At 40.8% G+C, this 27991-nt stretch overlaps 2 protein-coding genes across 3 annotated transcripts in view; one reads left to right on the forward strand and one right to left on the reverse strand.

The window, feature by feature from the left end:
• The window catches only part of cpne4b (copine IVb), a 40920-nt gene extending 23370 nt beyond the window's left edge, over nt 1-17550 (reverse strand). Inside the window, exons 1-2 of the mRNA XM_053862094.1 lie at nt 17277-17550; nt 3508-3698 (exon numbers count right to left, since the gene is read on the reverse strand). Of these exons, the coding sequence (XP_053718069.1) occupies nt 3508-3678 (171 nt within the window). The 5' untranslated portion in view covers nt 3679-3698; nt 17277-17550. The remainder of the gene's footprint in view (nt 1-3507; nt 3699-17276) is intronic.
• A 949-nt stretch (nt 17551-18499) lies between these two features.
• Nucleotides 18500-27978, forward strand: dync1li1 (dynein, cytoplasmic 1, light intermediate chain 1). 2 transcript variants are annotated; one of them, XM_053863895.1, is made up of 13 exons: nt 18500-18641; nt 18830-18903; nt 19870-19986; nt 20065-20295; nt 20480-20634; nt 20750-20843; nt 21372-21507; nt 21588-21699; nt 22840-22899; nt 22993-23037; nt 23317-23404; nt 23501-23623; nt 26636-27978. In XM_053863895.1, the coding sequence occupies exons 1-13, from the start codon at nt 18538-18540 to the stop codon at nt 26752-26754; spliced, it is 1458 nt and encodes a 485-aa protein (XP_053719870.1). In that variant the 5' UTR covers nt 18500-18537; the 3' UTR covers nt 26755-27978. The 2 variants fall into 2 exon arrangements, with proteins under 2 accessions (XP_053719870.1, XP_053719871.1); XM_053863896.1 differs by lacking the exon at nt 18830-18903 and having other exon boundaries at nt 18516-18641.
• Nucleotides 27979-27991: the final 13 nt, after the last annotated feature.

The raw sequence follows: 27991 nt of genomic DNA on the forward strand, positions 1-27991 counted from the left end.
TCCATTTCCGCTTTTATTTCCATTTCTTTTTACTTTTTTACATCCATATTATTTTCTAAATATCTCACTCACAGGACTCCATGCGTCTCTCCTTTAAGCATGTATGTGTTTTTAATCAAGAATAAAACTGAAAATTGCGACATCATTTGTCATAGATGATTCAAATAATGGCAATATTTCAGATTGGGGAACAAATAGGAACTATTAATAAGACAATTGCATGCTTATTTGTGGTCAATAATTGGTAATTATGATGGTGTTTAGTCAACTTTTTCCTGGCTGAAAAATGCTTTACAAGACAAAAACAAATGCTTTATATTGTCAATTAATTACAGGGTAATATTCTCCAAAACATGTACAAATAAACAGTTTAATTTATGGTGATACATAATCTGAAGTGTGACCCAAATAATACAACGCACTTCCACTTAGAAAAAAAAGATTAGAATCAATATGCTTTCTGATTATTTCCACATCGAGACAATTCTTGCTTGTTTTGAATGAAACATACCCTTAGTTGAACTTTACTCACAATAACTAACAATTTGATCTATGAACACATAAATAATTAAGAACATTCATACGAGCTCCTTCCTCCTCCACTAGTCAGCGCAGATAAATTCTTCCTCACTTAACATTCATTTATTGCATTTTTAAATGAAAGCAGACACTGACTGTCGCCTCTGGTGTTTCAGCGCACTTCATTATCAATGTTCATTATCAAATCCTGCATTTTCTTGGAGAATATTAACATTCTCATCAGCCATGTTCATGGAAGTGTCTTACAAGAAGAAAATACTTAATCTCCAGAGACAGTTGTAAATGTTTTGCTGTCGTTGCTCAGACAGGTTCAGTGCTTATGTTCAGGGCAACAGTGATCGACTGGCCGGATGATGAGTGGTGTTATTACTCATCTAAATTTTACACAATGATGAAAAAAAAAAGACAAAACAAAGCAGGCATTTTTGTGGTAAATCACACTACTTCAGCAGAGACGCCTATCTGCTGCAACAGCCGCAGACGGAGAGCCACCTAGCCACAATGGCAATGACATTTGGCAATACTTCTCCAACAAGGAAAATGACAACCGAATTGCAGTTCGCAACATGTCATCTGTTGCAGCGTTAAAACAAGACACGAATCAAAGCACAGAAACTTGAGTCTAACCGGGCGAAAGCTAACCAGCAAGCTAACAGCAGGCGAAACCATTGATAATAGAGTTCATTGTTTGGACAAGAAGTCTTGTTGTGAAAGACTTACAGCAGCTAATATCACACTTGGACACCAGATACTCATTCCCAGGACATGACGTCGACGAAAAGAGGAGCGGTATTATAAGGCAACATTCCAGTATTTAACAGATGATGAGTGAAGTTTTGAAAAAGGAATAAAGTTATTTATTTTAGATTAAACACTTTTATATTGTTTGTTATTTATTTGGCTTTAAAATATGCAATGGTTTCGATATACTGCTGCTCAGTATTATTTAGTAGGTTTGTGTAATATATCTAAAAAAAAAAGGTACTTTTTGTGTGATTTAGTTGAAAAAAAACCAAAACCAAAAACAAAAAAATCAGGAAAAAATGCAATCGGTCCGTTTAAAAAAACTGTTCAAATACGTAGAAATATGTGCCCACATATGAGGATATACACGTCCGCTGGATGATCCATTCAGACAAATGAAACAATCCATCTGTAACTGCAGGAGGCTATTATCTGAGTGAAACCACACCCGGCGACGTTTCTTCACCTGAAATGAGATTATTGCTATTTTGAAGTTAAACGCGAGCTCTCTGCTGCCGGCGCAGTTGTTGGCCACTTTGGCTGCTAATTAAGCCGTACTCTGGTTGTTTTCATCTCAGTCTGTCTGGTGATGTGCAGATAACCAGTCGACGTGTACAGCCTCTGCCTTTTCCAACAGCGCTTTCTGGTGCCTTGTGCTGTGGTGGGTTATTAGATTTCATTCAACATCAAACACCGCCCTGATTGTGATTCTCAACAGAGCTTACACAACAACAACAACAACAAAAAAATCCATTCTCACATTGTTTACAAGAATCAACTTGAGCCTGGCAATATAGATTTCTCCTGACGGAGACTGCATTTCACCAGTTTGACTACACTCAGAGGGAAGGGTAGAAAAAAAAACATCAATCTTACTTTTTCTTCTCCGACACAAAGAAAACAATCACAAGTCAAACTGAAGTTTTACTGTGTTGCCTACATAAAGCAGTTGATTCAGAGGCTGGCCGCGTTTTGTTGTTGACAAGACGTTATTCATTTCGAAAGATTGACATAAAAATGTGAAACAATGCTTGAAGCTTTACCATCAAATGTGTTAACATTTTAAAATCTCATGCTAACATCCTAATTTAAGACATTTTTAGGAGGGAATCATAGAGGAGAGGGATTCTGTAACTTCATAATGTCATTCTTTTGCAGACGACATTGTCCTGTTTGTACGGTGGAACTACAGTGCAAAAAACTTTAACAACAGACTGTACAAATGAATGATTTGCTCAACACATTTCTTTATTTCCTCCTCCGACAATCTTTCTTTCTCGCCACAACTAACATTTATATGCAACATTTATATAAGATTTGTCCTATCATCCACCTGATACTCAGAGTAGACTGTTTTATACAGAAACTGCCAACTGTAGTCGCTCAGGAAATGGTGATGGATGCAAACCAGTCTGCTTCCTTTCAAGGAGTTTCACTGTGGAGCTACCAGAAATTATACAGGCTAAACGTCAGTCAAAGAAAATACCCCTGTGATCAGAGTCACCTATTAAAAATGATTCAAGTAGAGTCATACACTCACAAAATATTGATGATAACAATATACTTTTAGAAGCAAATTTGTTCTATTCAGAAGAAGAAAGGAAGGAAATACATGGGGAAAAAAATCAGTGATAGAAATTAATTATTATATTAAAAAAATATTGTTAATAAATCCTTTTAGAATAATTTGAAACTTAACTGTACAAGACGACATAATAAATGCACACATACTGTACACATCAGAAAGGCAGAAAGCAGTGTTTCACTTCCCCCCTCGACATTATTGTCTTTAATAATGATTCTATTGTGACACTATTCACTGCATATTATAAAAAACAGCAGGAAAAGCCCTCAGTGAGTGCAGACCTCCACCATGCCCAATACTATCACCCTACATTTATTTTAAAATAATGATACACAATTTTAAGCATTTGAAATGACATTGATAATCGCCAGTTCTTTGTCCCGATTATTATTATAAAAATATCCTGCTGTGTGACAGACAAACAGCCAGCAAACAGTCACATAACCTTCTCGTCGAAGGTAGCAAAGTGAAAGTGCTTTTTCATTCAAAACAGTTTTAAGAAATCTTAACTGTCTCGATAAGCATTCGAACAACAAAAAGACTGCATATTTGTGATATTCTCATTTTCCCTTCATCTCCTAAAAGTCAGACAATATACGGGGGAATGAGATCCATCAGCGGCTGCCTGATGAGCGTACCTCAAACCACTGGCCGTGTGACTGCATTTTAAGCACCACGCAGGGATCCGGTTTAGACAGGGCGTCTCGGTCTGAGATTCCCCGGCAGGCCACTCTCAGCTCCACTTTGGTCAGACACGGCGAGCTGATGAAGCCCAGCGTGGCCTCGGCGGACTCGTAGATGTTGCTCATGCTGGATACAGGATCACACTCTGAAAGCAGGAGAACAAATAAGAAATGCTTTTGCTGGGAAATCGAGCAGGAAAATATGCCTTTTAAAGATAACGCAGAGCAGTGGGTGAATCTGCAATACAGTACTTAAAATAGATCTTATTATATGAAATACACTAAGTAAATTGATAAAACGTTTCAGTATATTAAGGGCGTTTAACAAAACAGAACCTAAAACAGCATTTAATGTCATGTAAAAAATAGTTCATAAACAGTGTACTATAACTATAATTGCATAATTTATTTTCATAATAATTTTATGATTAAAAACATATTCTGTTACACAGTGATTGAAGTACAATTAAATACTGTATAATAATTATATAAAAAAAATACATTTTTGATAGACTTGATAGACTTAAATTCTGGAACAAAAATATGACAAACTACAGCAAAGAAAGTTAAAATATTGTTTTCAAAGTAATAAGATCATTTTTAGGTTAAAATGTTTAAAAAGAAATATTGCTTCAAAATGCAACACTGTTGAACACAAGCTTTTACAGGCACTAAGCATAACTGTGGAGAAAAGCCAGATGAGAATAATACAATGCAACTGAACATCTTGTGGATTATGTGTTTCGATGAGGACATAAAAAGATCCACCACCCTTTATTCACTATGAATCACCTACCTGATGCAACATCTTAAGCAGCTTTAAAGCAGCAGTAAAGTAAATAGATAAAAAGTCTACTGCGTGAATGTCAGAATGAAGTCACGAAGATGTTAAAATAATGTACAGTTATTGATGCAAGGCACCTCAGAGGTGCAGAAGGCAACGCTCTGCACTACAGCTGTCGGTTGTTTTTCTTGCATTACAGTGGAACGGTATGAATATTTAAATCATTGTACGACAGTCAGGAGGAAGGACACTGTCTTTGTGGCCAAGGCCCGTAAAATCCGGCTTTCCATATGCTTTCTATATTGCATGAATGAAGCAAGCAATGTACACTCTATATATTATTCAAATGTTTATTTTAAATACACAAAAACTGTTTTCCAAAAACCTGTTTTCAGTTCATTTAATAATAAAATTGTACACGTCTGATCATCTTCATGAGGTTATCATGATGTTACATGATGATTCTAAAACAATAAAACTCTTGAATATTAATATTTCTATGAATTATTATGCAATCTTAGACTGTTTTTTTATCGCCCAAGAAACTAGACATTACAGAATACTCCTAAACCAGAGTCAAAGGTTCAACCTGTTGCGTAAGTCATGAAGCAGAGCGAGCAAAATAATTGATCGACATAAATCTTTTTTCACTCCCTGTTTGGAGTAAGTACATGAGAAAAACAATCCTCAGAATTGTCATTATAATGTCACAATTAAATACAGATATCAGAGAAACTTAATAACTCACTTTCAATTACACTTGTTGACACATTCAAGCAATAAAATTCAACACGCGTCTTGCAACAGAGGCTATTCCTTTTTGAGCTTCTTTCCCTTCCAACGTCACTCCCTCAGTGACAGACTGATTCATCTGTGGTGTGTGAGAGAAAGATACCGTCTGCCTATTCAGACGTCCTCCTTAGTTTTGTCAGAGGCCACATTTACAAAAAGATTTCTTCTCTATTTATTTTGTCAGTTCATAGATTCTTGGTTGACAAGATAAGACTTGACTGATCCTCTTGTGAAAAACTTCACTTGTCAAAAAGCCTCATAGCACATAAAGAAGTATAAAACTAATAAAAAAAAAAAGGTTACAGATCAAAGACAACTGACAGATAAGAGTGTAATATATATAGTGGTCGTGCAGTGAAGAAATTCTCATCAGTGACACGAATGGAAGATCACCTTATCTTGCCTCATCCTAAATAAGGTTTCAAAAAGATTCATATGAAAACGACGAGTGTGTAGATGCAGAACTGGACTTGTTTATATTGTTTGTTCATGTGTAAGTGCTGATTCCTTGATGGAAGAACAAACAGGTCTATGGATAAATGAACCAAGCACGCACACACTGGATCAATAGATGTTGACGTTGCATGCCATATTATCAGAAGCATCGATGGAAACATGGATGGATGTTTATATGTACTGGATGAGCTCATACATAAATGTATAGCGACGGGCCGTGAGACTGCATTGCAGTTGGATGGACAGTCTTTTCTAACTGGAGCAGATGCAGCAGCCCTGACCAAGCAGCAGCACTTCTCAAGGTCGGCACTCTGGAGACGCTGAATATCAACCCGGCCCATCAACAATCTCTGATACACAGAACATAAACCTCAACATTAACTACTTTTATATTGGCTTGGTAGCCAAAACTGTGGGGAAATTCTGGTTCGTAGGGGTCAGTGCTTTTAGAAAATAAACAAACCCGTGAGTGCTGAGAGCTTTCTTATGCAAGCTTATTCACGTGGTCTCATTCAGCAAACTAACTAGAGCGGCTAAACTTGTTTAAAAAGTTGCTCCTGGTGAAAAGAAGCACACAGGTCAGCCTTTACAGCAGAATCAGTGACCCTTGACTCTCGCTGTCTTTGGTGCAGTCCATCATAAACTGGGACACAGTCTAAACTTCTTTATTTATATCGCAAAAACAGAGCGCAAGTTCAACCGCACATCGTTCATAAATAAGGAATGGACACAGGCGTGCAAGAGGTTTTATGACCGAAGAATGAACTATCGGAAAGTATCCAAACTGATTCAGAGAAAGCAGTGGGCAACCATTGTGAGGGAAAATTGTATCCATTTTAGGCCGAAACCTTGACAAAGTCCAACTGACGGCCTTGGGGCTACCATCTATGAAAAGAACACAAAATGATTTGTGTTTTCAAAGGGGCTAAATAATGTGATGTTGTGGACTGTGCAGAAGAGTACTTATTCTTGTAACACTAGCTTCTGAACAGAACTGGGACAGTCCTGAAATAAGGCAGCGCTGTCCAAGGTCCTGAACGTTGGGTCCTGCGAGTTCATTCCTCTCACCCTGCTGCAAAGCAGGAAACTCACTATCACACTATTTAGTGAGATTTAGTTAAATCATTTTTTGTGCCTCTTTAAATTGCTCACATTATCTTGCATATGGGTATCTTAGGAAATGCTTTTTGCTTTTCCACTTGCTCTTATACTTGTCTAGTTATTGACAGTGTTAGCAAGACGATGCAGTAGACTGTGGCAGAACTGCATTTATGGTATTTTATTCATTCCGATTTCTCATCATGATCTCGTCCCATCTGCTTTCCAAGACACAAGTAGAGACACATGTATTACGTTTTAAACATGTTTCCATGTTCAGATAGAATTGTTGCAAGTTACATAAAAATAATATCACATACTGCAAGTGACAAAAATAAAAGTTCAGTTAGCTCAGTTAAATAGAAGATGGGGGTGTCCATCAGGGTGCATTTACCACCAGATGAAACTACTTGTCAACAGGGTGTATTGCACATTTTCAGGGAGAATGGGACAAAGAACAGCATCAAAACAAAAGCGTAATATAAAAGAATTAACCAGATCTGTTGGTCTCCATCAAAGGTACATTATTGGAGATACAGAACTGGCACTGGTACTCTTCTTCATATGTTGAGGTCCCATCTCTTGCACAGACATTTTGGATATCCACCAATAATAATATCAAATTAATAATTAAAGCAGACTGTCCTCTTCTATTTACAGTGACGATCCAGTCCCACTGGAATCTCTCCCAGCCCTTCAGGCAGAATGGGGTACAAACTTAAATGCTGAGCTCAGAGTAAGCAAAAAACTTTTGTGGTTCCTATACTGGGTGCCGTGGAAGCCTCTGTGAAGCCTTGTTTTCCTTTGATAACATATAGGTTTTCTCTTTTTCTTTTGTTTGTCAGAAAAGTTAAACAACTTTCCTGAGTACAAAATAATGGTAGGCATCGAAATGCCTGGCAAACTAGGGAATCAACATTAGATCTTTACTCTTTACACTGAGCTTTAGGCAAGTGTCATTAAGTTCTGGGGAAGTGAGCTGCCTTTAATTCACTTGCTTTCCAGGATGCCCATGGGTTCTGGGTTCCCACTACAGTAAATGAATTAAGAATGTTTGTAGGAAGTAAATAAGAAACTGCAGTCAAACGTGTGAAGCGGTCTTTGCGATAAATACTAAGACACAGGGAGCTTTTATCTGAGCAGATAGGAACTTTTTATGGAAATTTATCATTAAAAATTTAACATATTTTATACCTTCCAGGGTTCTATTTATCTCAGGACCCACAGCAGCTAGTGTTTATACCAGCAGCTTCCTCTTTCTAAATTAAGAATAAGGTTAAACTTAATATGTTCCTTAAAGCTATCTTGGTGTTCTAACGTATGACAATCCATAAACTGAAGAATCATCATAATCGCCACATTTCACAGGAAATGTCGAAATATCCTCAACAAATGGAATTCATTCTTCATCACATTTCATCCATCTGGTTATCATTCCTCAGCGTAGCGGGTGCTATAAAAGGCATTTGTATCGTGTTGACTATTATGTACAGAAGACATTAAGATGTAATTATAAAGCTGGAATGCGGCAGCTACTGAGATTTCCTCAACACTTCCTCTTTTGTTTTGTTGCACATGAGAGACAAATAATAAGTTTTATGGTTCACCCAAGCAGGAAGCAGTGCTGCTTCTGTAGCAGCTGGGAAAAGCAGCTCATAAATTAGGGTTTGGCTGTTTGTTTATCTCGCTCTCTTATAACTCACCGTATCAACCTAAAAATGTCAGGAGGGATTTTTGGTGAACATGTTGTACCTCGCAATAATAGAAAACTCATCTAAAAGTTTTATGCAGTGAGTGATCACTAAAACAGTTGAGGATTATTAAAGAGTTATATAATCTCCTGTAGTCGGATGAATACATAATTGAGCTGCAGGTTTTCTTTCCGTATGAACTTTATTATCATTTTAATTTATTAAATTCCTGTGTAACAGAGCCTTGATTTGCCCCTGAAATTATTTTTCCACAACAAATCGGATTTGGTCACTACTGACACTGGCTCGATTTGTATGTCAATTCCTTGCTTCCTCACTGGTGAACAAGACCAACATATTTAAGGTCCATTTATGCTCAATGTTATACAGTATTTGGATCCAGATTCGGATCCCGGTGGTGCTTTCTGTCCGTCTTCTGCATTCGTTTTGTCCGTATTTATGCACAATTCCACAAAGTTCATGGATACGGACCAAATGGAGCAGTACCACTGGAAACTGTGAGGGCAGTGTTGTTGCTTCCTGATATGTAGATCTAATGAGACACAAAGAAAGCATAACACTGGCAGAAATTCTCCATACTCCAGTTGAGACCAAAGCTTCCTACAGCGCGGCCTCTGTTTTCCTCTTTTGTGCAAGAGGTAAATGATCAATACTTCTTAGACAGTCCCCATGTTTGTTTTGGAGTTTGTCTTTTTGGATATATTGCTCAACAAATTTGAAATTTGCGGGTGCAATTTCGTAGGTAAAAGGAGCATAAAGGGGCCATTAAACTACTGTGAACTGTCTTCCATCAGAGAACTAAGGCCTTAGACTTGGAGGTGCTGATCCCCTGTATCCCAGCCATTTCACACTCTGAACCATCGCAGTGCAAACAGAGCTGCTTGATGATGCCAAGAGGACCATCATCTCAAAAGCAGATTCGAAGGTGAACCAGGGTTCTCCCCAGGGTTTTTTCGCAGCATATGGGGTGCTCCGTGTGTCGGGGCAGCAATGTGCAGGATTTTGACGACAGGAAACACAAAAGCAGAGTGCATTGTACTGTCTTTCATGGTTCTCTTTAAGGCGCTACCTACGCTGACATTGGAGTCATATTTCAAGCTGAAAACTTTCTCCCAGCGTAGGGAGCACCAATGCTGCCAAAGCACTTTGGTGAATCCTGTCCTTAAAAAGTTTCGAACAGAACCAGCCACCACTTCGACACATCCGACTTAAGAATTTGACTAACTGCCTGTGATGCTAACCAAACTCTGCTGCATTCACTTCAGGGAGAGCAGCTCCACAGGCAGGCGGATTCACAGATTCTGGCAGGGACATAAAAGTTAAGATCCAGGACCAATCGTTGGAAAAGTACTTCAACACAGCCTGAGTGGTTTGCTGCAAAGCCTGTCTGTGAAATGTCCCTGGGTAGGGAGAGTGCTACCTGGCTGCAGCTTGAAAAGCCTATAATATTAATATAGGGTCTTTAATAAAGGCAAAATAAATTGTGGTCTCCTTCAGACACATCCTCATCTCACAGGAAAAGTTGGAACTACAGTAGAGGTCGCTCTAAGAAGACGGTCAGCAGACCAGCAGCCTGTGCAGGTTCCATGAATGGAGCGAGTGCTGTTGATCTAATGAAAAGCAGTTGTCGACCGAATCAGTTTACGGCAAACTTTTAGCAAGAGGGTGTCCGGCAGACGCCCTAAACTTCAAAACAAGAAAAAACGGACGCCCTGTTTCCTCAGCAGGACGCCCTAAATGTATTATTAGTAACTCGTAGTGTCATCTCACTGGTTTACATTCAATTGTGTTTCCGCCTGGTAATTTCACCGAATATGATGCAAATTTGCAGATTCTGTATTTTGGCCATCACAGTCGCCATATTTGTTTACTGCCGTAATTTCACGGTGATCTAGTGAGTCACGGCGCTCGAGGCATTGAAGCGCGCTGCTATTGATGGGATGACTGACAGAGTAAACCACAGATAAGTTCCAAACTTTAAACAATCGTTCACAAAACTTAACATTAATGAAATTGAATTTGGTTAATTCACAACATGTTATTGGCTGCTATCTCAACATGTGATGACATTAAGTGCATTTATTTCCTGGACATACAGACCACAGCCACAACTTGGTTGTGCAGAATTGAGTTCTTGTTGAATTGTTATACATGGTGAGCCATCATTCGTTCAGACACTGTTTTGTGCTGTTCCTCCTCACGGCCCCAGGAGGATGGTTAATTGGTTAAAATATGTTAATAGGGCGAGGAAAACTGGTGCAAAATGTTCTCCAGATGAAGAGGATTAAATTGATTTGGGTGCAGCATGAATCTTAAATAAACTGATTACTTCTTGTGATCACAGCATAAATACTGATATTTAAACTCTCAGTTTAATCTTCTGATTCGCGAGCCACAGTTGTCGCTGCCACTGAATGTGTTGGACGATAAACTTGGAAAGATATATAATTTATGTTGAAATGAATGTAATGGTTTTTTAAAGGTTCTTACTCTACATGGTGCACAAGGTCAAGCCCTGAGAGTCCGAACTAAAGGATAGGCACTGGTCTAGCTGGTTCAAACTGAATATTAATGATGAGGTCTAGTAGTTAGCAGCTTCCTGAGGGAGCTCAGCTCTTGGAAGTGGGTCTGACTCTGACCTGGATCTCCCTCTCGCTCTCGTTCTGGCTCTCTGTCTTCCATAATTCATAGTCCATGTGTGTTCGCTGCTGCCGATTATTTTTAGCCGAGGCCCGAGCACACACAGACAGACGAAGACGCAGCCACAGGGCAGGTGTGCGACTTACAGCAAACGTGTGAATGTGTGTAGGTGGCATGTAATCGCTGGTGTGTCCGTGTGGCGCCATCTTCTAAGGGAGTGTGTGCGAAGCTGTCGGTTCTGGTTGAAGGTAGATGACACTGATAACATGGGAGGCTCTCAGCACTGTGAAAAAGTCCACACAACGTGGCGCACACACATTTACATCGCACACCCTGAATCTCTGATTCACCAAACGCCATCAAGTGCAATGAAGTATTTGGACAGTTGTCGCTGCATCATTATGACCAGTCACATTGACGTCACTCTCAGATCAGTAATGTTAAACATTTCACTGCTAAATATTTGTGTCAATGAGATCATTGAGGCACGGAGATCGATGGGCTGTTGTCTTTCATTGACACCACTTTTCAGCAATGGTCCGGGGACTGGTTTGTGCTTAACCTGTTGCGTACACAACACGCTCCAATGCCGTCTGGCACCTCTAGGTGAATACAGGTGGATACGACCTCTTTTGGAAAACACAGGGAGGCTGATATTCACAAAAATAATGTTGTCTAATAATGAGGTCTCCATCAGAAGTACAGAAATATTGCTCCCCTTTTTAAATACGCACGCACTTATGGATGGTAAAAAAGATTCACTTAAGTAGAACTAAGAACGAAGAGTCGCATTGTTTCCAAGCCATTAAACATCAGAGGAAAAAACTGTTTGCTACAGAACAAACATTTTCCAAATCCTGTCAAGTGACTTGGGTTAGTAAGCTAAAATAAATAGGCTTACACGCCTGGATGTTCTGTCCTTTATTATCAAGGCTCCAAAATGTCTGTGAGCTTGGATGCATGCAACAAGGGGAAAATGTAAAGCCGCTCCGTAACCACTCAATATGAATTGTCATAAATTGCTGGAGTGCATGTGTCTTCTTTATTTACGTGGCACTTTGTGTCGCATATAAAGTGCATGAAATGGGCTACATAAATACAGTTTGATTTTATTTAATACATGTGACTATTATTTTTTTCCAAACAGGCTTGTCACGAGCCACTAATGTTTTGTTATGCATTGTAAATCTTTGGAATATGTTTAACTTAAAGGTCCACAGACTGCCGTTTTTTTTGGCCGGTACCAAATGCAGATTTACTTTTTTTTCAAGACTCTTCATCAAATAGTTTTTCAAGATGATTTTTGCCAATTTCTCCCTGGTCAGTGAAACAATTTAGCAAATCCATTAAAATCAATCGGTAACACTTTAGAATAAATAAGGAACACATATTAACCACATAATAAATGAATTACCAGCATATTGACTGTTTGTGAAAGAAAGACATTTACTGAATTGGTGACAATAAAAACACATTTTTTTATCAGCAGCCCTAATGTGCAACTGGAGTTCTGCGATCAACATGCTTCAGTTGTTATGATGTTTCTTTCGTGATTTTCTGTGAAAACCGTCATGTTCATGTTCACCACCATGTTAGGTTAAGTATTATGCATTTGTTTTGAGGTTTCCACTTCATCATTTTTCTGATGGCGTAGCGACTGTCATTTAAGCCGTGGCAGTGCACCACGCACGTTTATATGTAACAGAAAACCCTCAGTTAACTTACACTTCCGCTTAGTGTCTAATTTGACTTATTTTATATCATTAATTAAAGATCATATTTAGATAAGTGAATCAGTTGCTCAGGATTATTTGTAGTTTGCAATTTTCCCCATTGCATTGTACAGTACAATATAACCCAGTAATGCTATTTTTATTTATTATTGTTATTTAATTTAAATGTTTCAACACTACTCCTGTGTTTAAAATTCAGATTGTGATGTTGACTCCTAGTTTCATTCTATTTGAGTAATTACTTGGATCTATGGATGTGGATCTATTTTTTTTTTCACCTGATGGCTTTTTTCCATCTCATTTCATAATTTGGGGTTAAATTTCCCTTAAAAATATCACATTTTAGATGCATTTTCAAATATATTATATTTTTCCCCATCATATTTTAACTTTATTGTTTAATTTGAACATCGACTTTAGTTTACTTTATGACTAAGAATACATTAAAAATAAAAACAGGATGTTTGTATCCAGATTTTTCCAGTACATTTCAGTAGATCTACATAAACAATGGATGTGGCCTCTCTTATTATGAATAAAGAATCATCAAATGGAGAAGTTTCACCTGCACGGGTAAACTTTGTCTGATGTTAACTAAATTTTAACCCACACAACTGATCATTCTGAATTGAAATGGAATTTAAGAAACACTTCTCAATTCCAGTGAACAAAAGGTGCCTTCCGCTCCTTCTCCAGTAAAATAGCTGACCTTTGGATCAAAGTCCCTTGCCCTCTAGAGCTCATGTGTAAATCAAAGCGATACACAAGCAAAACACCAGAATAGCAAACATTGATTGTCTGACAATCTTAGATGTCTTAAAATCATTCTGGGGCTCTTCACTGTCATCTCTTGTTCTCTCCACTGAGGCAATCAATCAAAGCTTAGCTCAATTGCACTGACCCTCGACTTCTGTGTGAGTGTGTGTGTGTGTGTGTGTGTGAGTGTGTGTGTGTGTGTGAGTGTGTGTGTCTCCTTCACATGTGCATCTCAACTGGGACTGACGTGACATTAATGATTCAGCTACAGATAGGTCGGCGACACACAAGCACACAGTAATTGCGCAGCCACATATTGACTATGAGACATTAAGCAGCAGTACATGAAGGAGAGACAACAAGAGCTATTAAGCAAGTGTGCTAACTTGTGCGATTACTCAGCTAAAAGGCATCGGAGACTCGTCCCGTAATCAGCAGGCAAACAAGGTTCAGGAATTAATTTCGGAAGCTGTTGTTTGCACTGGTGGAACCCGGTTTATGTTTTGCGCAGCGGGAGCACGATTTATGTGCTTTGCTGTTCTTTTGTGCAGCACCTCAGCGGTAAAATGTAACGGCTTCAATAACAAGCCAACAGATTGATGCCCATGTGTGCTGGAAGAAGCGCCAGCCGATCATTTACAACAACAAATATGTCTGCATTTGAAAGCCTGGTGTTTTGATCGTTTAAGTGTGTGTTTAACATGACAGATAAGTCAGTTAACTAACCATCCAGCGGTGAATCACAACAAGAGGGTGGTCTATAAATCAAGGTCACACCACGAAACAATGAACCTCAAATATATTTCAAGTCCATCCATACTTCCATGCTTAACCCCCTAAGTGAATAACAGCTTCTTCGGTCTCACTTTCCATACTTGTCCTGATGCTGCATTGCTATGCTATTTTTGAGCAAGAGAAAGAGAAATCCTGATTCTTATCCTTCACTTTAATGTCTTGTTTTCTTATTTCCCCCCATCTCTCTGTTGCAAATGGTTCCTTTAAGGTTTCTGCAATAACAGAAACTTCCTGACGAATCTAGTGCCTAGTTCAAGTTTGCGTAATGGCCGCCTCACTGAACATTCTTTTTCACTTGTAAAGAGCGACCAAGAATACAAAAATGGCAGTTACAAATAATCCAAACTTGTAGGTAGATGTCTCATCATTCTTTTGCTTGAACGTGCCTACGACTAGTGTTATGACGTAGGCAAAGAAATTAAGGAGGCAAGAAGTGCACGTTGTCGTAAGTGCACGTTGATGTATCAGGCATTCAACTGCATCTATACTGGACTCTTACCATACCATGTACACACAGTACTTCATGTGATCATGAGCTTGACTCAGTGTCACAATTTTGGCAGCAGTGCTACATATACCAAGTGCAATGATATTGAACTTGCCAGAGCGGAACCTTACAGAATGCCACTGCTTGGCTTAACCTTTACCCCAACCACCTTTTTTTACATTGTAGACTGTCCCATTTCTGCCTCAAGCATCAGGACATGCCGCATGAAGCGAAACAATTGATTCAATCGGAAGGACGAAAAGTCAACTTGACAACTGTCAATATGTGAACATGTTTACATGATAGTTGGGAGACCCGAATTCTTGCGTTAGCTTACTCCGACTACTGGAGAGAAATTCAAATTTCCGTGAAATCTTTACATACTGGCCGCTTGGAGCGGGACTCCGTGACTGAGAGCACTGTATTTATGAAAGTTTCCACAAACGTTTTCAGAAGTTTCGGATTCAGGTGGCCAACAAATGCTGCACTCCAGAACGGCGACGGATTTGGTCGTTTCCGTCTCCGCATAAACGACACCTGAAAAAGGCTGGTCCTCTAGCTCGGTGAAATTAATAATTATTGCTTGGTGTTCCCAAAGTCATGCTCGGACCGGCGGGTGTTGCTAAACGTCAGCTGCGCTAACAGCCTGCTGCTGAGGAACCAGAGATCTCACTTTCATGAGCCCGGAAAACTCTCCGGGCTCCGTCAAGTGCTGGCGCTTTAAATGGCATATTTAGTTTGACTGCGCTTCCCTGCATAACATTTTTCCGTGCATGAGCGGCAGGATGCAAACTTCAAATGACAGATTGAAAGAATCTGAAGCAGACTGAAGCAAAGAAAAGAAGTAGACTGCTGCTTCATGGCTGCTGCTGAGTGAGCAGCGAGTAGGGAGGAGCGGACGCATCACAACCAGCGGGGCTTCATCAGAGCGCCGGCTGTCACACGTGATCAGTTGTTGTGATCGGCAATGACAGGTAGTGATCAGCATTCACCGATCACGCTGAAATCAGCCAATCACAATCGATCTGAGCACTCCTAATATATATAGATCACAGACCGTAGGGCCTCTTAAACAAAATCAAGACCAATAAAACTTCCTCCAATTTTCACCCTATTCCCACCTTTTGCATTTCTTTCCAAGAAACACAATAGATAGAGCTTAAACATGCAATGGGACTTTTTTTTCATTTTATTAAATTAAATGAAGACATGAATAGGTCACTCAGGTTTAAGTAATGCTTTGTTATGAAGAAAAGAAGCGACTCAGGTAGTTGACTAAGCTCCAATTACTCTCAGAATGATTTGACTTTGGTCTTCTCATCTGTTTGAGTAGGTGCCATCGCTTTTGAAAAATGGAAGCAGTTCCTCTATTATCATTTTAGGTGCAGCAAACACCTTTTTTTCCACATGGGCCTGTTGAGGTAGCCAGGGGAACACCACATTTGATCAATAGGCTTATACAGACAGATTCAATCTTTAGACGATGAGATCCAGATGGAAAAGATAAACATGGTTTTGGAACTGCTGTAGGCTCACTTGCCCATGAGCGACACAGGCTTCACTCAGGATACAGGTTCTACTCAGGCTGGAATTGAATTCTGTGACCTTCAACACACAGCTGCACAACATCTCAGACAGGATGGAGAAATACTTCATCCGTGAGTGGAACTTTTGCCTGTATTTTAGGACTCTTCGAATTTTGACAAATACAATGCTATTGATGTCAAATGTACAACCAAGTCCAGACTGATTTTAGAATGACACCCTGTCAAATATCAAACATTTCTACTTTGACACTTCAGTGCACGATTTTCTTTTTTTTGGTTCCATCCACCACCCCAGAAATTCGTGCAGCCCCATCTGGGGAGAACTATTGAACTGTTTTTAATAGCCCACTCTCAAGGCTGCGTAACTGAATTGCACTTTCAGTTTAAGGCAAGCCTTCCTGCGCCCAGCATTCCTAAACACATTCCTCAACATCTGGACAGCCATTGCATTGAGCTTAAAAGAATGTGGATACAATGTGGCGTGACCTTTTGCTGCACCTGCCATGTCATCTGCATTTTAAATGCCTGGCAATGGCCGTGATCACAGGTTGCAACAAACTTGTCAGCATAATTTGAGACAGATGCACCCAGAGAGGAAATGTAAGCGCTTTAGTCCCACAGCATAAGGAGAATATGAATGAATGTGTTTGTGTGTTTACATTCCACTAGTGAAACAAACAGCTCAAATAGAACTTTGCATGAGATGTAAAATGCATGCATCTGTGTTTCAGCGAAATTATCAGCCTGTTAAATTACACTCGCGCATCTAAATATGGTAAGTTTCCCTCGCTGTTAAATGGAGGCGCAACATCTTCAGCATGTGCCTTACTATCCTGGATCACCCTGGGATGGTGTTTGTAAAAGCCCCGACTGACTTCATGGCACATCGCAAAGCACGGCTATCTCCCGGATGGAGGGACTCACCTCAGCAACCTGGTGCAAAGAGCCGAGCGGAGCTGAACTTCTCTGTCGTTTACGTGACAGTCACGCACACCTCAGCACCTCCGAACCCATCTTCTGCTCCGCACTGTTGTCTGTGTGTGTGTTCGCGGGCCACTGCGGAGACAGCGCAACACAGCAGAAATGCAATTCCCACGGGATGCTCACGGTGTGGATGCTCTCCGTGGGTTTACTCCGGGTGAAAAATGGGGATGTGGAGGGCGGCGCGCCACTTAACTGGAGTTTGTAATCCGCTGCCTCCATCGGAAGAGAGAGGCGAAGCGCGCGCCGAGCAAACGTCACCTGCTTTCCAACCTGACTAACTTGCGCCATCTCGTGGTGGAAGCGCGGAGAGACCCACTCCGGTTTGCCATTTCTGGGATTTGATTGGTTCCGATGCGCTCGAGCGGTTTCATAATAAGCACGACCGCACACCTGAGACCTGCCAGCAGTTCATTTGGAGTCCAACCTGAAAATCCAAAATAGAATATGTTTCTTAACTGGAAATAAGGCAAACTGACATAACCGCCAGCATTTATTGCCGTTATCAGATGTTTACAATTGACTTGATGTTCCTAATATATTCTATTGATCGTGTCGCAATTAAGATCGCCTTTGTAGCGATACATACACAAGTTTGTTAATACAATCGTCCACTCACTGCCCTGTGTAAAACAAGGAAATCTGGGAGAATATTACTAAAAATAATAATAGTTGTAGTCGTTGTAGTATTGTTATTATCACCGATCAAAGTTCTATAGATAGATAGATGTAGATCTATCTATCTATCTATCTGTCTGTCTGTCTGTCTGTCTGTCTGTCTTTCTATCTATCTAGCTATCTATCTCTGGCTGCTGCCCCCGCGACTTGACGTCAGACTACCGGTGATCCATGATCATTTGAAGTTTTTTTGTGTGCAGTACGCCCTACTAATTCTAAACAATTTGAGTTGACAATGTTATTACATTCTTGAAGTAATGTTGGTTTTCGTGAGTCTACAATGACTGTTTAAGGAGATGCGTTCCAGCATCACTATTTATTTAATTTCCTAAACCCACCACATTGGACTAAATCGAAATTTCGGATCGTAATAATATTCACTAATCTTTGACGTTTGTGACCGACAGTGATATGAGCTCATCCGTGGCTTTGTGCGGGCGAACCACGCCCCGGCTCCGGCGTCAGCCGATGCTAACACGGAGCTACTACATCCGGGCGCTCTGCTCAGTTTCCAAGCCCTGCGAAGATGGCGACTGCGGGGAGGAGTTCGCTATTATCCTCCAGCTCCGCTGGACCTACGAGCACTTTGGACAGCTCCGTTCTTGAAGAAGAAGATGGACAGAACCTATGGTGGGTGGCAGCCCTTCCCGCGGCGTTTATAGCCGGAGCACAGCGTCAGCGAGGATGTATTGTCCTGGGCGGAGGATGGTTTGACAGCTAGGCTGCTAACGTGGCTAACTAGCGTCAGCATCAGACCTGACTGACACGCTCGCACCATCGTGTTTGCTCGGGTTTTATCGGAACTGTTCTGTCTGCAGGTCGACCATCCTGAGTGAAGTATCGACCCATTCAAGGTCCAAGCTACCGTGTGGGAAGAATGTCCTGGTCATGGGTGGGTATCTGTGGCTGCAGCCTCCCGCTTATCCAATAGGAAACGCTAGCTCCGGTGTTCGGGGAATAATGGCTGGGAGTGATGCGGAACTGGCGATGTGGTGAGAGGAGGTTTCAGCGCTAGTGCGGTGACAGGTGCAGACAAGCGTGTTTACGAAGAGCCTGCTTGCTGTGTGGACGAGCACGGGGACGCGCACATCACCTCACCCTCGTGAAACCGTGCAAGTCATTCTAGCATGCTGCAATGGATAGATGTGATGCTCCTGTATTTGACATCACTTATTTGACTCCCCTCCGGCGAATACATAACCGGACAGCAAGGCCCTCCTCGCAAGATAAATGTTTTCAGACCCTGTTGTAAAGCCCGGCAGTGATCGTTGCTGCCAGGCGGTGAGACAGCGTGGCCACCGGCCTGTCTCTCGTCCTCCCCATCACAACACCAGCGAGCTTTCTTTTGTCCCCCTGTCGGCAGAGGTGAGTACGGCACTCGTAGGAAGGAACGCGACCATGACAAGAAGCTCAAACCAACACAAGACTTTCTAAACGCCTGTTCCAACTGTAACGCGGTCTTCTCTATGCTCACGGAAGTCCAGCTGTTAACTTGAGAAATAATGTTTACCTTCAGATTAGGTTCTTGTGAATGGAGCTTCAGTGCTGAACTACTGACAGTAAGAAAAAATAAACAAACAAAAGCCCTGTGCTTGCGACAGTGTGAGCTAAGTCTTCTTTTAGACAACCTGTGTTTTGTGTGGAGTGATCTACTTAATCAGTACACTTGTTTTTTGATTGTGGGGTAGTGGATCTCCAACCATTTGGTTCTCAGTGCCAAGTCTTATTTTAGCTTTAAATAGAACAGGTAATGTTTTGATAAATGATATTTAGAAAGTGCACTTGTATGAACAATGTATTTAGCATGAAGTATCTTAATACTAAATTTTAATTCTTCCCTATATCTGCATGCCTCTAGGTGAAGTGGGCTCGGGGAAGACCACCTTGGTTGCAAAGCTTCAAGGAGTCGAAGAGTATATGAAGGGTCGTGGTTTGGAATACCTCTACTTTAATGTCCATGACGATGACATTGATGGTAATGTTTTCGGCATACGTTACCACTTCAGTTTGTGCGCATTACATTTGTTCATCATTTTTACCTGTTCTTAAACAGATCACACAAGATGCAATGCATGGGTGTTAGATGGAGACCTTTACCACAAGGGGCTGCAGGGAGTGGCCGTACCAGTGGATGCTATCGGCAACACGTTGCTGCTTATAACAGTGGACATGTCGCGGCCGTGGAACGCTCTGGACTCTCTTCAGAAGTGGGCAGCTGTTGCTAGGGAACACATAGACAAACTCCGGGTCTCCCCTGAAACACTGAGAGAACTGGAGCACAGAAGTGAGTCACTCTGCATGGTACCAGATTTACATCACATTACTGACAGACGTGTTTAATTACTGTCTTTATTGAAGTTATGTTCCGTCATAGGAGTAGTAAATTGTGCTGAATGGGCTAATTGGAAAATTGCATTCTGTCAGTGATGTTTTTCTGAAAATGATGCAATGCTTTTGAACATGTTTAGTCGTAAAGCAGTTCCAGGAGTACACGGAACCCGGCAGTGGGGAGGACGGAACGCCACAGAGGAGAAGTGACGAGGAGGAGAGCATACTGTTACCTTTGGGAGATAACACACTAACGCACAACCTGGGCATACCAGTAGTTGTTGTGTGCACCAAGGTAACCCCAGACACCACCATGGTCATCGCCTTTACCTCTGTAACCAGTACATGCCAGCATGTGATTGCATTTAAATGTATATATTTTATTTATGGACACATTTATGTGTCTTCAGTGTGATGCCATCAGCACACTGGAGAAGGAGCACGACTACAGAGACGAACACTTGGACTTCATCCAGTCCCACATCAGAAATTTCTGTCTTCAGTGTATCCTTTTACAGCAAGCTGCATGTTGGGCATCACAGGCGGCGACAGGTGAACAAAAGAAGCAGTACAAAATTGCATGTTTTTATTCAATCTTTGCCGACTTTTTCAGCTAATGTTCTTCTGTTATGTGACCTGTAAATGTTTGATTTGGCTTAAATGCATTAATATTTTACCTCATAGTGGTCATCAGTCAGTGGCACCGTCATTTTAAGGGTCTTGGACCGAAAAGTTTGGGAAACGCTGTCTTATATCAGGCAAAACTAGATGTTAGTTGTTCACTTGATTGTAACACAGGCAATAAGTTTTGAGTTCCTTCAATTGCAAACTGATGTTGACAACTCAAAACGTTTGGGTAATCTGGCCGTTTCTGTTTCATTCCAATAACTTGACCTCGTGTCACCGCTGATGTGACCATAACCATCAATACAATGTGGCTGCCCCCATGTGAGCCTAGTAGTGATTATTAAATCATGTGTGATCTATGTGTTAAGGTTGTCGGAACAAAGTTTTCCTTGACAGGCTTGTCAGATGGAGCGTCTCTTGTTTACACGTCAGTGAAGGAGATGAAGAACCTTGATGTGTTGTATAAATATTTGGTACACAGACTCTACGGTTTTCCCTTCAATTGTCCGGCGCAAGTAGTGGAAAGAGATGCCGTCTTCATGTAAGCGAGTTCACCTACTTCGGTGTCTGAGATCACATCTTTCGTATTGAAATTTGTCTGTCTTTTCCACCGATGATCAGTCCATCAGGCTGGGACAACGAAAAGAAGATCGCAATTCTCCATGAGAACTTCCAGACGTTGAAAATAGAGGATGGCTTTGAGGACGTTATAGTTAAGCCGCCAGTTAGAAAGGTATGTTTCTATTTGATCTCACACATGCATGTTGAATTCTGTCCATACATTTTTTTCCTCTTCCATTGTGAGCATTTCTGGTTGTATGATCATTCCCAAATAATTTCTAGTGTCACTGTCAATTTTTGGATTAAAAACGAGCCTGATCACATTTGCTCTGATTTGACGCTCGAACACAGCTGCCTCAGTTCAGAGCAAATAATTGTGTCTGAGGCTCGCTCGCGTCTCACTAGGCTTTTAGCTGGGATTTTTTTCAGTGGGTGTCCCCATTTTGTTATCAACTTAAGCGGCTTGATGGCGCGGTTGGGATCCGGACCGTAACGCTTTGGTACTCTTATTCCCTGCATTTGATGTGCAAATGTTGTGTTTCCAGCAGGCGTGCTGATGCATTTGCAACACTAGCAATGGCTTGGACTGTTTTTGTCACGCTCGGCTCCATCTCTCTTCTCGCTGGCATCGAGTTGTCGACTGTAATTGACTGTTAAATTAGTCACAGAAGGCTTCATGTGTCAACGAGTCACAACCTCATTTTCCGCACCTGCACTAGATGAAAAAACTCTGCCTGTCCGGCAGCATCACTACCCAAAACATAAAAAGGATGGGAATCAAAGTCTGTAGTCGGATGCAATAGTGACAAACTTACCTTTCAAAAAAGCATTTTAAACAAGTCAAAACAGCATTTAACGTGAGGCAAGTGATGACAAATATATACATATATTATTTGCAACTCTGCTGTCAGACGTGCAGCATGTTCATTAATCTGTACATTTCATATGCAGAGTAGTTAAGATAGTTGGTGACTGTTGCAACCTTACTGTCATCATGCATCTCTCTGATGCATATGGACATAACACATCGCAAGCATGGACAATTATTAATCCTTGTGCGAACATGAAAGTCGAGCCGCTGCTGTACTGTGGCATGTGCCAGTGCGACATCGCTGCAGCGCCACCACTTTCATTGGAAACCAGAGAATAAGAATTTTGATCACTTTAAGCCTAGTTGCCATGGAAAACAGGAGGAAAAATGTGGGTATCTTTGGGGCATTCTTCCTAAAAGTAGAGCCACTGAGGGTGTGTCCTAAATGCCCTGCTCCCTGAAACTTGGGTTTCGCAGTGATGCTCTTAAATCTGCCTTCAGGTCGTTCATGAAAAGGAGATTCAGGCTGAAGATGACCAAGTGTTTCTGGTAAAGCTGCAGGTAAGGAAGTGTATATTTTTGTTTGACAAAGTTCAGCCATGCGTTATATGAGATGGAAAGTGGAGTGAACCCGTTCTTTCCTCTCTTCTGCAGTCACTGCTTGCCAAACAGCCAGCTGCGACACCTGGCCGACCTGTGGTGAGAGATATTCTCGCTCGTCTTTTATTTTTAGAGATGCTCCTAGTTGCAGTTTTCAACTGGAAAATGAACTTACTGTATAGAAGAGAATCAAATATTGATGGTTTTTGTTGAGGAGACTAGTGATATGGAATCAATTCAAGGCAAGGGATTCTGATCAAGTCCAGGCATTTAAAGGGAATAATGTGTTTCTTTCAATTACTCACTATATAGTCTGATTTCCCAACATGAATTCCAAACACATTCCACACATTTGAGAGAAGGTGTAAATTTTCCCAGGACACGACGACCAGAGCACCCAGTGGTTCCCCCAGAACGAGTAATCGCTCTGCTGCGGCGAACGTGGCCAACGCGATGCCTCAGTCAGGTGATGCATCATTCTTTTCCTCATCATTCTTAGTTTTGAATCTAAGCAAGCTCGCAGTTGATCGCTGTTCTAAATTCTGTTTCCCCGTGTCTGCAGGTCAGACCAGTGAGGGTGTGTTGGCCAATTTCTTTAACAGTCTACTGACAAAGAAAACGGGAACGGGAGGACCTGGGTCGCCAGGAGGGGGCAACAACACTCCAGGAACAGTCCGCAAGTCAGGTGAGGACGCATGCCCTGCATGTTGCGTTCATCCATGCCATTTCTAAGTTATTCACATCATCTTTTGTTTCGTCTTCTATTATCCATCTGAATTTTCATAACAACACCTATCTGCATAATATATGATAGTAGATGTTAACAGTAATAAAACACCAGCACACAGAATCACCTTAGCATGTTCATGATGTATACTCATTGTCACCATTGTTTAACCTCATTGTTGACATCATTCACAATGTGGTATGATGTTGCCCGCCTAGTCAGAGGATGCTGGCCTCGATAAGGTGTGTGCCAGCTAGATACTCCCACTTTATGACTGCTCGTCTTTATCATCATTTCCCTCTGCGGCCCCATTTTTTTACCCGTGCCTGGCTTGAACTTGCATATCTCCCCGAATTCGTTTGGGATCAGGCCCGTCTGCTTTGCACAGGTTCAGCGTGTCCAGTGGTTTAGCTTAAATACCTGACAAATGTGCACAGCTCCATCTGCTTACAATGACCCAGCATAAAGACTGCATGGCCTTTTGGAGATGATGCCACAGCTTTTAAATCTGTTGTGCAGCTTTTTATGCACTTGCACAAGTCAGTGCATATTTATGAGAGTATGTTCACGATTGTAGCAAAATTTCATAATTTTGACAGGTCATATATTATTTAATGATTTATTATCATGCATGGCAACATTTCTGTTAACCCATACTCAAGTTTGACCCATTTTTATTTTCCCAGGCATGTCGCATTGCCTTTCTCAGTTTCCTCTAAATTGCACATGGTTTGATTAAGGCTGGCAGATGTAAGGGGTATTAAGTGAATGTTATATTGACATTTCCTGTACTTGAGCTGTATTTGCTGTTGTCTCTTTCTGCTTTTATTTTAAACATGCTCCCAAATATTGTGTGTCTTAGCCATGTCAATGGAGATAAAATGGCATTAAAGAAAACAGTCTTTTCTGACAGTGATCTGAACTTATGCTCAGAATCAAAAGCGGGATATTAAAGTAGGAGTTTCCTGGAATTAATATTGCTATCACCCCAATTATATTTACTTTAGTAAAAATATGGATCCGTCGGTCTTATTAAGACCATGCATTGTTAGAAATACCCATTGACTATCTATAAATGTGAACTTATATCTGCATATAATAGCTTTGCTTTCATCAACAGGTCTAAACTTTTTGTCAGTCTGTTTATAAAAGGTTTAGAAAGTGCGTTGACATAAAACTAAAGCGCAAAATGTGTTCATTAATTTGTATTTGTTTGTGTGTAATTTTAAGCCCATGTACACACAGTTTTACATGGTGACAAACGTGCGAAAATGACAAAAATGTGGTTTATGTAGACATTAAAACTAAAATGCCCGATTCCAAGAGTGGAGGGATTATTTTGCCTTAGTGGATGTTGCTAGAAATAGATTCATTTTCACTACATGATGTCCATAGTAATGTCCATATTTCATTTCTTGATTTTTACTTTTTTCCGTGTTGTAGTCGACTTCAAGGACATTTCTTTTCAAAGGGTTTAGATTACCACTCCATGGTGTTGGATCAACAGATGATGTTGACATTAGTAAACAATGGTTTGCTCTGTTTAAAGGTTAGTGGTTAGTGTATATTTAAGTCATTCAAAAGATACCTTATTCTCCATTTCTTACAACTCTTGATTTACTGTCGATAATGTGTGCCACATCTCCTGGTCGCCGCATTTTCAAGTTGGTGCTGTGTCACTACTTTGCATCTGTGAAGTTCATGTATTGCAGCCAGCCATGCTGCTCAGCAACAGCCTAGCGATAGCGCCACCAGTGATAACTTGGCAGACATTGCCACAGGAATCTTTCTCCTGGAATCTGATTAAGCAGTGCACCATGGACGTCCACTATCATTCTAGCCGCTCCTGAAATGAGCAGGGTAGGGCCTCTTAAAATTCTAAGCCTTATTCCCATTTTCTGCTAGAATAAATGCATTTCTGCAATTGGTTTTGAACAAATGACAACTTTTAATGAAGTTGGAAATGAGGAAAGTTTTGTTCTGAGTTGTGGTGTCCTTTTGCAGAACATTTTGTGACAACATTTATTAGAAATTTCATAACAAGTCGAGTCTCAGTTCCTGCTTTCAGTCATGAGTTGTAAATTATAATTTTATTCAGGAACATAGGGAACTTCTGTTGTTGAAAAATGAACCAATGGAGTTTGAGTTCTTTTGGGAAAGGGAAAAACATCTGTCAAATCTGCTCTGATATTTGAATACAAGGTGAGATCTCCAGTACACAACACTGCATGTGGGTATGACTCACCTCTGACATTGTCAACATTGCCATTTGAACTTGTTTTATTCTGTAACGGACACCATGAGTCATGAGCCGAAGCACCCCAGGAGATTATCCTTTGTATCTCACAACGTTGGTGAGGTACTTTTCTGTTAATCATTGCACAGCTTTTAATGGGATTCAGAAAGGGAGAACTCACTTAGCTCATTTGTTTCTGACACTGTCAGTAACTTTTCTGTTGCACACCCACTTGCCCCTGTTATGGTCTTGACTAAAATCAAATGCTGAGTGCTAAGAAAACATGTCTATAGAATGTGTTGCTCTCCTACTGTGGTGGGTCATAGTACTGGATTTTGAGTCCATCTGCTCAATATTAAGAAGTACCTTGTCAGTGACAGGGTACAGGCTCAGAATATTCACCTGAAACCAGCTCTCCGGTCTATAGAGGACGCTCTTGAGTTAATGCTTATAAATGACAACCAGAACGTTTCCAGGTAGCTTCTTACTCATACCTTTATTGACTTTTTAAGCATGCTGACACTTGATTTAGTTTTTGGAAATGTGAACTTTGAACAGCTTTTAAGTACCACATCATTGTTGGATTGTGTATTATTTGGCCAGCCCTTATTTAAATCATGTGGAATTGTTTTATCACCCATACCTTATTAATGCAATGATGTTTTTAATGCTATATAATTTGTGTTATCATCTGTTATGCTGAATGTACTGACTATGCTGCAATATGGATGCAGGGTCAAAACTTGGTCTGAGCGACGTACAGGCAGAGCTGGACCGCATCTCCAACCGGGAAACTGACTCAGACTTGCCCATTGCCAACGAGACCCCTGCAACTGATGGCCAGGAAACATGAATACAACCCTTTCCAGCGTGTTCAAATTCTCTCCTCCTCCTCCACTTCCATCACCCCTCCACCTTTTTTGCTCTTCCTCCCTCTGCTCTGTTGCAATGCGGGAACCAAAGAGGGAAGCAGGGGAAAAAAGGAAAAGGTGGACACTTAGTTTTTGCACCCCATCAACTCTTACACTAAACATGACGAACAGCCCTCTCCGAGTGTCCACCCTTCTCCCCCGATTGTTACACTAAGGGCAGGTGTTTGTCACTGTTACATACATGACTGTATTTCCTGAGAATAACTGTGTGTGGGGACAGATGAGGGCTGGAATAATATGAACTGCTGAAGGGTGCATGATTAAGAAACGGCACTTAGATAATAGGGATGGTTGTGTCTTTTATTTATCAGAAGGGAAGTGATGTTTGGCCAGAGAACAAGATCATGAACAAGAAGTAACATTGTTGTAGGATCTTTTTTTATCATGAAGGGACAAACATACCAGTATTTTTATTTGTATGGGTGTGTGTGTGCATGTGGCAGTAACATTAAATAAGAGAGGATTATGATTTTACTACAAATCACACCTGATTTTTTTTGACAAATAAATCTCTGCTTTTACACCACTGGCGTTAAAAAGGGGACTTGAATCCGTCTGCATCTGCAATGTCTTATATTTACAGACCAAACGACAACTTCATTGAGCGACAGTCAACTGATGCTCCGTCAGTTCTACAGTTGGCCAAACTCTTACTTGAGGTGCATTTTTCTTTTATTTGTAGATAACAGATTTTAGATAAGTGAACTTTACCTCCACACAAAAAAAGATGCACTAGCGATGTAGGTAACTGATGGCTGGGTGGTGGGAAGGAGAGGGGGGTCAAGAGCAAAGAAGGGTCACATCCAGAATGTACAGTCATTGTCTCGCTGATTGGTCCTGTTATTTCAGAGCTCTGTGTTGGCGTTTGTATAATCTGATCTGTTAATCAGTCAAAATAAAAGGTGTATTTATGCAGATTCATCCAACTGTCCTTTGGTTCTTTTTCAAGCTCTCACCACAGCTCCAACTGTCGACCAACACATGTCCTTCACATGCTTGACTTGTGTTTATGTTGAAGCAGGGTTGTATGTGATTTTTGTGGTGGAACAGTCATGTGTTTTTTACTATTAATGTCACAAGCCCTGATCATGACGATCACTATGCAACAACATATGGCGAATAAATAAATTACTCGGTCTCTTTGTGTTCTTCTATCCA

The sequence above is a fragment of the Synchiropus splendidus genome, chromosome 4 (genome assembly GCF_027744825.2).
Source record: "Synchiropus splendidus isolate RoL2022-P1 chromosome 4, RoL_Sspl_1.0, whole genome shotgun sequence".
Lineage (NCBI taxonomy): Eukaryota > Metazoa > Chordata > Actinopteri > Syngnathiformes > Callionymidae > Synchiropus > Synchiropus splendidus.